Source organism: Centruroides sculpturatus, unplaced genomic scaffold (genome assembly GCF_000671375.1).
Source record: "Centruroides sculpturatus isolate CEXI.00-Female unplaced genomic scaffold, Cexi_2.0 scaffold1791, whole genome shotgun sequence".
Lineage (NCBI taxonomy): Eukaryota > Metazoa > Arthropoda > Arachnida > Scorpiones > Buthidae > Centruroides > Centruroides sculpturatus.
Genome location: NW_019386080.1, coordinates 51,764 through 68,707, shown reverse-complemented (window position 1 = coordinate 68,707; position 16,944 = coordinate 51,764). Strand labels below are relative to the sequence as shown.

General features: G+C 28.4%; 1 protein-coding gene and 2 long non-coding RNA genes across 3 annotated transcripts in view; all 3 read right to left on the bottom strand.

Moving 5' to 3' along the window:
• Window positions 1–860: 860 nt before the first annotated feature.
• On the bottom strand, window positions 861–1,642 carry LOC111613472. Its single transcript, XR_002754773.1, has 2 exons — window positions 1,564–1,642; window positions 861–1,519 (listed from the first exon to the last, which is right to left on the bottom strand). It is a non-coding gene; the product is annotated as an uncharacterized LOC111613472 (long non-coding RNA).
• A 2,836-nt stretch (window positions 1,643–4,478) lies between these two features.
• On the bottom strand, window positions 4,479–5,079 carry LOC111613471. Its single transcript, XR_002754772.1, has 2 exons — window positions 4,980–5,079; window positions 4,479–4,908 (listed from the first exon to the last, which is right to left on the bottom strand). It is a non-coding gene; the product is annotated as an uncharacterized LOC111613471 (long non-coding RNA).
• A 1,104-nt stretch (window positions 5,080–6,183) lies between these two features.
• LOC111613467 (ubiquitin-protein ligase E3A-like) overlaps window positions 6,184–16,944 on the bottom strand; it is a 60,076-nt gene continuing 49,315 nt past the window's right edge. Inside the window, exons 7-9 of the mRNA XM_023354823.1 lie at window positions 14,178–14,251; window positions 11,006–11,149; window positions 6,184–6,625 (exon numbers count right to left, since the gene is read on the bottom strand). Coding sequence (XP_023210591.1) covers window positions 6,505–6,625; window positions 11,006–11,149; window positions 14,178–14,251 — 339 coding nt within the window. The 3' untranslated portion in view covers window positions 6,184–6,504. The remainder of the gene's footprint in view (window positions 6,626–11,005; window positions 11,150–14,177; window positions 14,252–16,944) is intronic.

The window sequence follows — 16,944 nt, the reverse complement described above, 5'->3', positions numbered from 1 at the left end:
ACCAAAAACTTCTAGCATCCAAATGATGCAAATCACATCAATAATTGTAATGAAAGTTGCACGACACAGCAAAAGTGTTAATAAAACTAATTTATGTATGTAAAATAAAATTGAATCTCTAACAAGTTACCACTACACATTTTTCATAATACTACAATTCTCTTTCCACATGAAATAATTTATTTAAAAATATTGTAATAAAATTTATTGACAATATAGACATATAAGCTTTTTTTGTTTTAAATATTCTTGTTATTATTGAAAGTTGTTTATTTGATCATACTACAATATAAATAAAATAAATAGTTTTTTGAGTCACATTACTGTTATGTAACATTCTTTTGCATGCAAAAAATGAATTGATTTGTTAGAAATTTATTAACATTCTGAATGAGAAATCAGAATCAAAGCATCTTAAATATAAATAATTGTTTGTGTATAACACACATTTGTATATTTCTTATCAGAATTAAAGTAATAGTAATTTGATATAAGGCATGTATTATGAATTAATGTTAATACATTTGATTTTGATTGATTCAAAAATTAAAGGTTATTATTTCAAAAATTTCAACTTTTATTAGGCATTAACAGTTAAAATTTTCATCTACAGTATAACACTGTAGATAAATAAATTTTATCACTTTTTTAACATCATAAATTTTTATTATTATATAAAGAACATATCTGTCTGGTAACATGTTAAATAAAAATGATGAAATACTTTAAATATAAAAGCACATCTTTTAAATTTTTATTAATAAATTGATATATGAAAATTTTTTGCTTTAGATGTGCTTAAGTAAAAAAATTTTAATTATATATAATATTTATATTACAAGAAATGAATATACAATAAATTTTGGTTTTATGTCAACAAATTTATTTTCAAAATTTCTAATCAATGACTAAACAGCACAAATTGTACATAATCTATATACATGTGTCTGAATCAAGACACAATTCCTCTGAGTATACCAATAAACTTAGAAGTTTAAGATATCTTCTGGCAATATATTTATGAATTATTTCTACTTTTGTTATATACAAAGAAACATTATAACAAAAGTTTCTTTATCATCATGTTACACATTTGATGATAGCAATAATTACAAAGTTTTTCAAATATTAATTTCATTTACATAAAAGTTTTACTTAGGTTATGTTAAAAATATAACATCTGTACTTGGAAAAAATGATTCACACAAATTTTGTTAGTGACACAATCGTTGATACCTAATTGACAAAATACTTTTGAGGAAAATATAGGTTTAAATTATATTGTCATTTTAATGTGCAGAAAATGTAGGGATGAAGATTATTAAAAATTTGAAATTTCTACAGGAAAAAAATTTTTTTACACAAACAATTATTTAATTTATGTTAAAAAAATTTCACAGTTCCTATATATGAAGCAATTTCCTATACAAATAATTGTGTTATCAGAGCATGCCAAATCCTTTTGAATAATTAATTGCTTTCAGAAGACGTTCTTGTAGTTTTTCTTTACTGGAGTATTCTGGAAGTAACAGTACATTAAAACACGTATGAGCAGTAGGTAACCTGTCAGAATCAGGACCATGTCGGGCTATTACCAGTTTTAATTTTGAAAGACCACCAACTGGGACTCTGTCACTACCAGTTGTAAACTGTAACAATTTTCTTTTCTGTTCCAAACTAAAATTGTTCTACATTTTTCAGAACGACAACTAGCAGCTTGTTAGGAGATAGATGGAAACTGTAAAGCGAGTTTGTGAGAAGACAGTCGACATTAACATTTTAATAATGTTTGATATTAAGGCGCACACTTACAAATGAGAAAGNTACTATCCGATCGGTATATACCGGCTTGAGCGTAGATTTCGACGTCTCCCACACTCCGAAAAGTTCCGAATTGTTGCCCGAAGACAAGGAAAGTCCAATCGGTATTCATTACTTTACGTTGCTTCTTCTTGTGTTTGTTCTGTGGGGTGTTCGTTATCCGATCATGTGTTCGTTGTCCGAACATAAAAATCTTTCGCAAAACTTTTGAGTATTTTAAAAAAAAAAAATGTGTCAACAAATTTATTTTCAAAATTTCTAATCAATGACTAAACAGCACAAATTGTACATAATCTATATACATGTGTCTGAATCAAGACACAATTCCTCTGAGTATACCAATAAACTTAGAAGTTTAAGATATCTTCTGGCAATATATTTATGAATTATTTCTACTTTTGTTATATACAAAGAAACATTATAACGAAAGTTTCTTTATCATCATGTTACACATTTGATGATAGCAATAATTACAAAGTTTTTCAAATATTAATTTCATTTACATAAAAGTTTTACTTAGGTTATGTTAAAAATATAACATCTGTACTTGGAAAAAATGATTCACACAAATTTTGTTAGTGACACAATCGTTGATACCTAATTGACAAAATACTTTTGAGGAAAATATAGGTTTAAATTATATTGTCATTTTAATGTGCAGAAAATGTAGGGATGAAGATTATTAAAAATTTGAAATTTCTACAGGAAAAAAATTTTTTTACACAAACAATTATTTAATTTATGTTAAAAAAATTTCACAGTTCCTATATATGAAGCAATTTCCTATACAAATAATTGTGTTATCAGAGCATGCCAAATCCTTTTGAATAATTAATTGCTTTCAGAAGACGTTCTTGTAGTTTTTCTTTACTGGAGTATTCTGGAAGTAACAGTACATTAAAACACGTATGAGCAGTAGGTAACCTGTAAAATTTGAAAATTACTATATTAAAAATAAATTGTCATCTAAATTCTTTACAATAAATTATTCTGATTATTATTATTTGATAAAATATTTTCAATTTTTTTAGTTTAATCAAAACAAAAATTTTCCTATATCTTATAAATCTATATAATTAAGATATTACATCAATACTTAGAAAGTAAAGTAATATAATGTATGCTATGTTAAAATGTCCTAATAGTAATTACATATCTGGAAAATTTTCGATTTTTGAACTATCAAGATAACTTATTTAAAATTTCAGTTTTATATCTGATTTCTTAATTTGTCTTTTTAAACTCTGGATGGCCATTTTTTATGTTGATTGACACTACAGTAAAAAATAAGCATCAAATCATAAATCTCCTGCCAAGGTCATCCCAGAGTAATGTATAGTGCAGACATGGGCAAATGCAGCTCTCTTTGAGATACATGTGGCTCTTGCTGAAAGTGTTAATTTCTGTTTTTTATTATTATTTTTACAATTTTATTTCTACAATTTTGTGAAAATATGTTTATTAAAATAATTCAATATTTGTTTTATATTTATATTATATAATAAAATTGCGGTACAGAATAAAAAAGTACAGAACTGCGGCTCCCATGCATTTTGCAAAACCTACATTTTGGCTCCCACTGAACTCTTGCTTGCCCACCCCTGCAATATACCATTGATAACACAAAGTTAAAAAACATTAATAGAAGAAAAAATGTCATTTGTATGACATTTATTCTTTCATTAATTGATACCGTTTCCAACTGTAGACATTTTAGCATTGCTAAATATTGCCTGATTTTTCTGAGTTATTTTGAAGGAATATTTAGCAGTTGTTGGACTAATCTGGCTCATATGTACATCTGAAATATTTTAAAATTACAAGACAATAAGTTTCATCAAGATCAAAAATCCATAGCATAGTTTCTCCAACCTCTTATCCGGATATACTGTCTTTTCTTTTGCTTTGTTCGCTAACATAGGAATGCTTGCAAATTGATGAATTTAGGAATTAGCTCATAGAAGGTCATAGAGGTTCTTCAAGAAATTGTGAGGCAACTGAACAGTGAGCATTTTATTCATTTTTGTTCAAAAAACCAACAGATTGAACAATTAGGTGGTATTAATTTGGACAGATATTATTGATATTAAAGAAATAAAAGGTCTAATGAAACAATAGCTTGAAAGGTCATGAATATATGATCACATATCTATTTGTTGCATAAAATTAATTTGAAATATAATTAATTTATTTTATCTTTACAACTATTTAGCACATGGATGGGACTGTATTGCAGATTGTTCTGTAACTAAATTTCAGTCATCCAATTATTTGGAATTTGTTTACAGTATTCCAAATAATGTAAACAAATTACATTAATAAATGTAATTTAAATAAATAAACTCATTTTTATTAAATAAACTCCTTTAAATTTATCCTTTAAATAAACTCATTTTAATACATTTAGTAATTATAAAATCATAATTTTTTATATACTTTAAATGATTCCACAAATTCTACTCAATTTAATCCCAAAGAATCAATTTAAAAATGGAAATGGTTTTAATTAAATTATATATTCAAAAATTTTCTAAATAAATTTTATTATCTCTAATATCAAAAAAAATAAGGCACATTTCAGTAAATTTGAATAAAACTGGCAATTTTCAAATATAAATTTCAGAGATAAAAATCACAACATTTTTTAGGCTATAAAATATTAATTATATAAATTTATTGTAGTGTTTTATACATTATTTTATAAAACATTTTCATACAAACATTTTAGCATGTGTTAAATCATGCATAGAATTTGTTTAAAGTTTATGGGTAACTGTTGATTACTTGCAAAAGACGAATTAATTTATAAAATCAAACCATGCATGGTACCCACAATCATTGATTATAATTGTTATTTTTGACAGTTGATAGATATGAAATTAAAATTATTTTCATAAAAAATGAGTGAATCAAAGACCATAATCTTGTAGAAAAAACAGAGTAATTAACACATTGCAAATCCACCTTTAACCCTATAATATTCTAAACTTAATAATTAGAAAACTGATGCTGTTTCACTCAAATTAAGATTGTCCTTCTCTCCATGCAGCTGCTCTTTCTTTGGTCACAAATTTCTTCACAAGGAAACTATTTAAAAAAATACATTTAATGGTTTATGCATATATAAATACTATTGGTATCTTTTAAGAATGTCTTACCTTCTAAAAAATGTGGGAGTATATTGTGCTAGATAAAAGACAAACAGGATTGGCTGCAAAGATATCCAGGCCTCATCGACTCTGTTGGCAATTGCCACAGNTTTCCATTTGAAAGGGTTAAATAATCTGTCTAATGTCGATTGCTTTTCTCTCTTCAGGATTTTTCGTAAGTAGTTATTAATAGCATTGCAATTGTAGAAATCCCCAAGCCTCAACCTGGTTTGGATGCCAATCTATGATCGTTATTTTCACATCCTCCTACTACTACAAAAGATCTTTAATAACAGATATCGGCATTAATCCTCTTTTTCAGAAGAAAACATATCTCGTCGAGTTTCTTGGTGTTATTCATTCAAGAGTTCTTGGCGTTCTTCTGTCGTCAGATCCGTTTCGGATTCCATTATGAACTCTTCGATGTTCTTTATATCTCAGATGTGATTTTTGTTACTTCTTTAGCTGCTTGAGTCTTCTTGATAATACAGTATCTTTCTTAGATAAGATTTAACTACGGCCTACTGTAGACCTGTTCAAGCCATACTGCCCAGAAACATTAGGCATCTTCTGCCCACTCTCTACTTTGCTATTATACTCTGACCTTTCGAAAAGAAAAACAGACGCAAAACTTAACGAGTGCCTACCCGACAGTCTCGCGAATACATAAAAGAATTATTTTGTCAGAAAAATAAAATGCTGGAACTATAAGGGAGAGTTTTAAAGTTCGGAGGAATACTATCCGATCGGTATATACCGGCTTGAGCGTAGATTTCGACGTCTCCCACACTCCGAAAAATTCCGAATTGTTGCCCGAAGACAAGGAAAGTCCAATCGGTATTCATTACTTTACGTTGCTTCTTCTTGTGTTTGTTCTGTGGGGTGTTCGTTATCCGATCATGTGTTCGTTGTCCGAACATAAAAATCTTTCGCAAAACTTTTGAGTATTTTAAAAAAAAAAATGTGTCAACAAATTTATTTTCAAAATTTCTAATCAATGACTAAACAGCACAAATTGTACATAATCTATATACATGTGTCTGAATCAAGACACAATTCCTCTGAGTATACCAATAAACTTAAAAGTTTAAGATATCTTCTGGCAATATATTTATGAATTATTTCTACTTTTGTTATATACAAAGAAACATTATAACGAAAGTTTCTTTATCATCATGTTACACATTTGATGATAGCAATAATTATAAAGTTTTTCAAATATTAATTTCATTTACATAAAAGTTTTACTTAGGTTATGTTAAAAATATAACATCTGTACTTGGAAAAAATGATTCACACAAATTTTGTTAGTGACACAATCGTTGATACCTAATTGACAAAATACTTTTGAGGAAAATATAGGTTTAAATTATATTGTCATTTTAATGTGCAGAAAATGTAGGGATGAAGATTATTAAAAATTTGAAATTTCTACAGGAAAAAAATTTTTTACACAAACAATTATTTAATTTATGTTAAAAAAATTTCACAGTTCCTATATATGAAGCAATTTCCTACACAAATAATTGTGTTATCAGAGCATGCCAAATCCTTTTGAATAATTAATTGCTTTCAGAAGACGTTCTTGTAGTTTTTCTTTACTGGAGTATTCTGGAAGTAACAGTACATTAAAACACGTATGAGCAGTAGGTAACCTGTAAAATTTGAAAATTACTATATTAAAAATAAATTGTCATCTAAATTCTTTACAATAAATTATTCTGATTATTATTATTTGATAAAATATTTTCAATTTTTTTAGTTTAATCAAAACAAAAATTTTCCTATATCTTATAAATCTATATAATTAAGATATTACATCAATACTTAGAAAGTAAAGTAATATAATGTATGCTATGTTAAAATGTCCTAATAGTAATTACATATCTGGAAAATTTTCGATTTTTGAACTATCAAGATAACTTATTTAAAATTTCAGTTTTATATCTGATTTCTTAATTTGTCTTTTTAAACTCTGGATGGCCATTTTTTATGTTGATTGACACTACAGTAAAAAATAAGCATCAAATCATAAATCTCCTGCCAAGGTCATCCCAGAGTAATGTATAGTGCAGACATGGGCAAATGCAGCTCTCTTTGAGATACATGTGGCTCTTGCTGAAAGTGTTAATTTCTGTTTTTTATTATTATTTTTACAATTTTATTTCTACAATTTTGTGAAAATATGTTTATTAAAATAATTCAATATTTGTTTTTATATTATATAATAAAATTGTGGTAAAGAACTGCAATAGAGAATAAAAAAGTATGGAACTGTGGCTCCCATGCATTTTGCAAAACCTACATTTCGGCTCCCACTGAACATTTGCTTGCCCACCCCTGGTATAGTGTATTTGCACTTGTCGCTGCCTTTGATGTTGTGCTGGCAACCAGTAGTACTTCATTTAAGCATATAAGTAGTACTTCATTTAAGCTGGTCCACCCTGTTTAAATGAAGTAATTAGAATTAACACTCCAAAGTACACTTACAAAACAAGCCTTTTTCACTATTTTCCTGGTGCAATATTTTATGTAATTATATTAAAGGTTAAATATGTTTAAAATTAATATTGATGTTTTTGAACAGTTAATGTTTTACTTAGATTTACATAAAAGTTATTAAACTTTTTTCCTTAATGCTTTTATCAAAAAGGTTAAACTATTACATGTATACAGTAATATGCATATCATGCTTACATTTTATGAAAGTTTTTTTTAAATACTTACAATTCCATGTTCTAAATATTTTTAGACAATGTAAAGAAACAATTCAATTCAACATATAAAATACTTTTATTTATTATTATTAAAACTATCAGAAATTTTGTAATTTATTTAAATTCTATTGTTATAAATATATACATACATTTTATTTATACAAAAATTTCATTATAAGCAATTTATAACAATTCTGAAAAGTATTGACCTTTTAGCAGAGAGGTAACAAAAGAAGCACGACCTTGTCAATTGGACCCACGTGCGGTTGGGTAATATACCACTTGTAAGGTGTTGACTTGTAAACAGAGGGAAAAACAAAGGGAGTGCTGACTTTGTCAATTGGACCCACCTGTGGTCAGACGATAGACCATTTGCCATATGGTAAACAACTGAATGTAAACAAGCGGCAGACGTTACTGTAAGCTTGACTCTCATCGGATAACAACGGACCTGGGTTAAAGCTGTTCGGGCAAGAAAGGTTTATGATTGGTCGGAAGTTTCCATCCAAAAAACCCTTAAATTGCGGAACGAACAGGAGAGGAAGGAGAGAAGGACAAGAGACTGGTACATGGTAGTCTCAGGCACTTGGGAAGCCCACTGAGCATAGAGAGAGTGTTCTCCTCTGGTAAATATCTCAGGGATAGGTTAGTGCGGAGACTGGATTGACCGTGCAGTTGAACCAACTCCACAAGCTGACTAAGGCCTCTCCAAGGTTTAACAGTTCCTGGAAACCAATCTAGTATATGAGTCACCACACTTAGTTATCCTGTATATATCGATATATTATGTTTTCGAACTTGTACTTTCTGCATATAGAACCTGTAAATAAACTGTAAATACTATCAATTTGAGTGCGGAGGTGTGCTTTCCATCAAACCTGGATCAATACATCAAATCCTGATACACACGGAAACCAACTCAACGAAACGGAGTTTGGGAAAGAACTTCACTATGATCTTCACTAATTCATTTATATTATTTACTTTAAAAAACTTTATGTTTATTTTCTTTCTTTGCTCTCATGTTATTAAACAACTTCAAGCAACAGTAAATCCTGAGTCTAGTGGAATGTTTTAAAAGAAAATCTTTAGGCATCACTGGCATCACATGTTTCATGTATCTATATGTTATGGAACTTACTTTTTCTTTATGAGCATGTCCAAAATTTGCCATATTTTTTGACAGATAAATGCAATCATGTTTCAGTACATCTTTTCTTTTCAGGTTTATAACCCATTTTACATATACTATTTTAAAAGTATTTGTTCACGTTATCAATTTAAAACTTTTATAAAATTCTTTTATTTTTTACAATTCAAAATTTAAAAATCAGAACAGCCTGTTTTACCTTACTAAAGTATAAACTAATTTTTATGTAAAAATAATGCAGAATTGTAGACATTTTCATTATCAAAAATATATCACAAATAATAAAGTAATAAAATAGTATAAAATACAAAGATTTATTTGATTCTGAATATAAATATAATTATAAATTTCATTTCTAGTAATAAAATCGATACTTTGTTTCCTATTTGTAAATCGAAAATTCAGTTTTATTTTAAAATATCATTTTATATAGCTATGTCTTTTTGACATAGTTTAATTAATATTCTAAGTTATTGATTTATTATTAACTTAATATAGCAATAATAAAATAATTAAAATTATTTATCTACATCACGAGGACAATTGAAATACTTTTATCTTAATTTTTTTACTTTACAATTATGACAAATAATTACAAGACAAAAAATAATAAATACCGTATTTACTTTCATATAACACAAGGGTCTTATTCATATTTCATTGTTTCAAAAACCTAGGTCGTCCTATACACGTGAGTGAAGGATTCTTTGCATTTTTGCAATAATTTTGTCAATGCCCTCTTCGCACTTTTACTGGAAGTTCACTCTCCGGTGTTTAAAAACAAAATTATTTTATCTGGGTCATTTGAATCATTCTTGTATATTATCAGGAGTAAAGATGAATAGCAATAGGAAAAGCAAAGCTTTTGAATTAAATTCCAAATTAGAATTTCAAAATTTACTTACTAGTGCAGTGGCCAAGCAGTTCTGTTCTCTGAACACTGGGAATCTGGTTGTGGGTTCATGCCTCGCCAGGATGGGCTGACCAAGTGGAGTTTTCCAGGTTTTCTCTACATCTGTAATGCCTGAATAAGTGCCAGTTACTCTTAAAAAGACCTTCTGGAAGGCATCCCTGAGGCAGATCGCCCAAGTGTTGCACTGCCATAACTTAACAAAACAAACAAACAAATGAAATTCCAAAAACACTCAGGAGTCCAAAATAAGTTTTAATCCATTCCCACGTGAAAACTGATGATTATTCAGAAATCAAAATTTGGAGAAACTCGTATAATCGATAGAGAGTGGATTAGATGGTTAAGAATTGGCAAAAAAAAAGTTCCCAACTGTCCTTTACATTAACAAATTATGTTGTCGATTTTACAAGATTTTTTCTTAAAATTTAAAATGCTAGTAATTTTTGCAGACAATGTCTGCATTTACGTGCATTTGATATTATTTTATTTGTGATTAAACAGAATAAAATCAGAATTGTATTAATATATCTAATTTTCTTTATTTTGATCTTTAAAGTCACATCTCGTACTATATGCAAGATTGTCTTATATGTGAGTAAATACGGTACATATCAGAGAAGAAAACTGATTGATTTCAGACAATTAACTGTACAATAAACTCGAAATACCCCGTTTTAGTATCTTACAAAATGGTGAATACAGTCATGCACATTGATAACTTATCAGATAGAAAAAGCCTGGAGTGCAAGTACTCTATTTTACTCCAGTCACTTCCTGCAACATATCATATGAGACAGTGTGTAAACAATAGCTCATAAAATTACTTCCCCTGCAGCTGGAGTTTGTTTTGTTTGAAAGTAGATAGATATATATATATATAAGGTTTAAGTAGCAAATAAAGCAGATATTTTAAAAAATTAGTTATTTTTTTCATGTTCTTTGAAAATTTGAAATTTAAATATTGCTTTAAATCCAGGTTATATTATAACTTAAACAATCGTAAACTGTCATATGTTTTTGATAAAAAACAAAAAAAAATCAATTCTAGTGCAATTCTGAAGCAAGATATCACAATTTTAAAAATCTCCCTGCAGTTTTGTTAATGTTAAATATTACTTTCATTTTGCATATCAATTTAATAGTGAAATTTATTTTATTGATATTTAAATTAAAATAGTTATCAATGATTAATATAAGAACAATAATAGTAAATATGACTTTATGTAAATGAAATCTTTCTTTTAAAAATAATTACCTGTCAGAATCAGGACCATGTCGGGCTATTACCAGTTTTAATTTTGAAAGACCACCAACTGGGACTCTGTCACTACCAGTTGTAAACTGTAACAATTTTCTTTTCTGTTCCAAACTAAAATCATGGACAATTCCCCAGAATGATCTACGAAGAAAGAAAAATATTAAAACTTCTTTTTAAATTAAATTTTAAAAAAATCAATTTATACAAGAATATTTGAAATTCAATTTCTAAATTACTAAGTGATTACTTTTAGTAAAAAAAAATTTTTTTTACATTACTGAAAATTAAATGAAAAAATTCAAACAAACTTAAAAATTAGTTATACAGATCTACATAAATTTTTGATATACAGTAATACCTCGACTTATGCTACCCGACTTACGCGATTTTCAAATCTCGTCGATTCGTCTTTTGTTTGAGCACCACACAACCCTTGATTACTCACCCCCCACATTGTTGTTCAGCTTACATGTTCGGATGTGTCACGTGGAATCGACGCATAGCTACAATTTATTTTGTGTTATTTATTNAAACCCGAGTTACGCGATTTTCAAATCTCGTCGATTCGTCTTTTGTTTGAGCACCACACAACCCTTGATTACTCACCCCCCACATTGTTGTTCAGCTTACATGTTCGGATGTGTCACGTGGAATCGACGCATAGCTACAATTTATTTTGTGTTATTTATTTCTGTGTTTGTTATATCTACAGAGACTTCAGAGACTATGTGGTGATTTCTTGTAAGTGTGAACGAATCAAAAGACGAGATAAGATTAACGAGAACATTTATTAGCTTATATACATCCGATTTGGATTTTACACAAATTGCGGAATTATACCCCGACTTACCTGAATTCGACTTACGCGGTTATCGCTCGGTCCCACCTATCGCGTAAGTTCGGGGTATTACTGTATATACATGATAAATTTTACAATTTCAAATTTTAATTCTGCAAAAANTTGTAAGTGTGAACGAATCAAAAGACGAGATAAGATTAACGAGAACATTTATTAGCTTATATACATCCGATTTGGATTTTACACAAATTGCGGAATTATACCCCGACTTACCTGAATTCGACTTACGCGGTTATCGCTCGGTCCCACCTATCGCGTAAGTTCGGGGTATTACTGTAGTATATGTATATATATATATATATATATATATCAGAAAAATTTTCCCAAAATATTTTTTGGGATATAAAATAAAAATAAAAATTATTATAATTATTACTCTAATTTTATACTTTCATACAACTGATATAATTTTAAACCAGGGCTGTGGAGTCGTGTAAAAATCTACTGACTCCAACTCCGACTTTTCCTTACCATCCGACTCCGACTAGGGGCGGACATGTTACTGAAAGAGACCCGGAAATTCTGATGTCATCACATGACCTCAGAATAAAAGATTCAATAAATAGAGTTCTAATAAAGATAGAACATAGAAACTTTTTATTCCAAAGCAAAAAGACTCCTCTAAGTAATGACATGATCAATATATAAATATGTATTGGATAATTTTTACTTTTCCGGCTGTTATATATAACAGAGGAAAAGTGTAGCGCTCAGTTGAAAAATGTCCCCTCCCAAATTTTTACATTTTTGGACTCAGAACACCTTGAAATTTTGAGTTAATTAAGCAAAAGATTCGAGGTTTTTTCTATACGTGTGGATGTTAGACTGTTTGTGTGGTGCATGGATTTTGTTCACCCTGTTTGAAGCCTAATAATTTCTGTGGACAGAGTGGTGAGAATCAGAGTCAGATGCTTTAACACAGGAGTTAGTCATTAAGCGTCAAAATGGTTGAACTAAATCATGTCCTCATATACATTCTAACATCTTAGGCGAGAACATCTTAACGGGTTTTACTGTACTATCATAAAATTACAAAAAAGCTTATTTTGAGGGTAGAGACAAGTTTTATTATTATTTTTTAATAGTATTAATGCCCCTTTATATGCAAGCTATAGTGCCACATTTCGTTTCTTAAACTTTATCCATTCTGAGACATTGTTTAATATCTCAGAACAGAAAATAAAGAAATTAAACAAATTAGACACTAACACAACCGCGTGCGAATTTTTCCCCTTTTATTGACGTTTTTGAGAGGTTCGAGAGGTCTCCAAACATGTAGATTTTTCCAAAAAAAAACTTGGAGGGTCAAATTTGATATGATTCCAATACTTTTCCATTTTATATACATAACAAGTTGGGAAGTAAAAAAGGAGTTGGAGTCGGCAGATTTTGTGACGACTCCAACTCCGACTCCAGCTAAAACACCAAAACTCCACGACTCCGACTCCACAGTCCTGTTTTAAACAATATATATTATATTTGCAAATACTACTTAAATCAAATAAAATACAAACTATATATCATATTTACTGTAATGATGTAACATGTTAATTTGCAAAAATTATTTTTTTTTATCTTGAAGTGTTTTTATAAAGTAAAATGTTTATATGTTTTGCATTTATATGTTATTTTACATTGGTCCCAAAAATCTCTTATTCCTTTCAATAGTTGGAATATTTCATTTAAATGTCTGAACTGATTACAAAGTTTCATTTACACATTACTTCCTTTCTAATAAAAATAACAGACATTGCAATATTCTTTCAGAAAAGATATGCAAATTTCTATTATGCATTCTTTGTGATATTTTTGCACTCCTGTCTGAATTAATTCCTAAGTTAAATGACAAAATTGACTCCACTATGTATATTCTCTCTTGGAGAAGAATGATTAGCATCAAATAATTGTCTACTGGGTGTGAAGTGATCAAAATATAGATGAACTCTACATATTTTTAGAATCTTGTAACAACAAAAGAATTCATAAAGAAAAATAAAAAAATATCCTTTTAACAAAATAAATTTATTTTACGAACTATTTCAATGATTCTAACATAGCACTCCTAATGGTTCTTTTACACATTCTAAGAATAAAAATAAAATGTTTGAAAGCAGTATATTATCTATTATCAGTGCTATTTTAGTCTTGAATAGGAAAAAAATCATCATAAAATTTATTACTCTTACTCAGATACATGAATTATGATACTCAACATTAATCTACTGAGACTTCAAAAATAAAAGACAAAAATTAAGACATTAATTAGATGATGATGATAAAAAAAAATGAATATAAACAATAATAACTAACCTAATAATAGTTGTATCAGAAGTATAACCACCATCATATTCAGTTGTTTCTTCCAAGGCATTAAAGTCAAAATTCTAAAAATAAATATAAAAAGTATTATTATTATTATTATTTAAAATTCTTTTTCATTTTAATATTTTATTCAATAAACATTAAAAATTTAATTAATATTTGTAGTGCAAAAAACATTTAAAATTTTTAAAGTTTAAAATTTGCCATTAGAAAAGAAATGCAGTACTTTTTATGACAGTTCCCTCAATCTATCAGATTGAGCCATATCAATTTCAAGTTTGTAATTATTATAAAAACTTGCCGAAACAGATAATTTATGTATTCATAAAAGAACAATAACCTGTTTTAAGTGGTTTTCTTGGATTTATTTTGAATTGTTTTGATTAAATTTTGCCATCTTTCTAAATTAAATAAAATGTTTTGCCTTGAGGAAAAAACCCACACAACAAATTCCNCTTACGTCGTTTCGACTTACGTCGTTCCCGATTATACGTCGTTTGTCAAAAAAGTATATGGAAAAATAAATATCAAGTTTAAGTCATTTTATTCGACTTTACGTCTGTCCGCCATGTGTGTGTGTGTTTATTCACATGCATAAAGATGAATATAGTATAAACAACTCCATTTAAGGAACATGATTTTAGTGAATCAACTGATTACCAATAGTTAGATGATCTAAACCAGTGTTCTTCAATCTTTTCACACTTGCAAACTGGCAATAATAAGAATATTATTTCACAGACCAGCAAAAGACTAAAAGATAACTTTTCTTAGACTTAAACACAAATGATGCATGCAACTGTCATAATTTTATTTAAACAATTGCAAATAATAATAAATTCAGCAATAAGTTGCTTAACTTTCCTTGCAACATTTAAAACTGTGTATGTGTATCACCATCTATCATGATATTTTATTATTACAGTGGAACCTTTATATTTGTCATTAATCTGTTCCTAAGGATCTAATATGGAAAATGACGAATATAGAAACAATTTTTCTCATATTAAATAACTGATATTCAATTAATCCTTTCCCATCCTAAAAAAAATACAAGAATAAAATTTTTGTTTCTAAAACTTTACTGTATCTATTTAGTACAATAAAGATATAATGGTAGAAGAGGAAGAAGAGTAAAGTTATTATTGTTTAAAAGAAGACATACCATCAATTAAAATATTAGATAATTCCAATTATGATCTCAGTATATTAAATTCTTTGGCTAAGTTGGAAACACTAGAGGGGTTGTGGCCGAAGTTTTCATCTCTAAAATGTGAAACTCGAACATTGAGCATCACCATCTTGTAAGCCTAGAAGTTTGGAACATTATTGGAATCATGCTTGATGTTCCAAACATCATTATCAAACTTCTAAGCTTACAAGATGGTGGCGCTCAACATTCAACATTCACATTTTAGAGATGAAAACTTCAGCTGCAACCTCTATACTTTATCCATTTGCAGACTTAGAACAACAATAGAAATAAAAAATTATTACTAACAGCATTCCTGTTTTGCTGTTTTTCTTCAGTGTGCTTTATTGGAAACATTGGAACTTGAGTTTTTGAAGATAATCAATGTGAGAAACCAAGAACACACATGATGACCATACAAAGCAGACTGATTAACTACAGCTAGCTGACAGTGTTGCCAACTCAAAATTCAAATTTATGGATAGCTAGACATTTTTTGGTTTATTTTTTTAATTTATGTAACAAAACAAACAATATTAATTACTTTTATAATTACAGTAAAATCTCACTTATTTGACTATCTTTGGGATGTACAATTTCTAGCCACATAAGTGAGGTCATCACTTAGGGAATTATGAATAAATTGGCATAGAAAACTATAATTAGAACACCATGCTGATTACTATTTAAACTTTAACAGAAGTTATAAAAAAAAAAAGAAGTTCACATAATACCATACATCCTTTGCATATACAGTGAATGCAAGCTGTCTGCATTAGGATTAATTCAATTACTATAGAGTACTAAACAATTCCATTTAGTATTTGTAAAAGGAATCAATATGTCTATGAAATGGTAGTAAAAATTTTATTTAAATATTGTACTTTAACAGAAAAATTCAGAATTGCCAATCATTCTGCATAATAATGTTCACTGACATGTATCTGCCAAAGTTAAGGATAACTTATTCTTTGCAGTGGGCTGGAAAGTACCAGAACCACCTTCTTTCCTGATATGAGCCATTACAACTAATTTGTTTGCAAAGATCAAAGAACTCTTAAATGGAAAACACTACATGACAGAGATAAGATCATTCATGCCTTCAAAAAGCCAGAGCAAAATAATGAAGGAGAACTACATAGAAGGAATTCATGCATAACTGATTTGTATAATAAAATTTTATTTACTAAAAAATTCTGATGTCATGACTTAATTCAAATTCAGTCTTCATAATAAAAGAAAATGTCTAACATGTGCTAAGAATGTGTAAAAATGATAAATATCTGAAAAATGTTTAGCATAATCTATCATCCAGTAATTCATTTTCATTCTGCAAAAGAACTGATGACAAAAGTTAGTAATGGTATAAAAAAAATTTTTCTGAGATATACACAGTAGGAAATAACTATTATACAAATAGTTGTTACTGCTAATCTAAAATTCTGTTTCTACTGAATCTATTTATATAACAATAATGAATTTCTAGATTGGGACTGAGCCAACAGAGTTAGTATTTACAAGTTGTATTGACACCATCTCTAACTAGGATAACATTATAATACG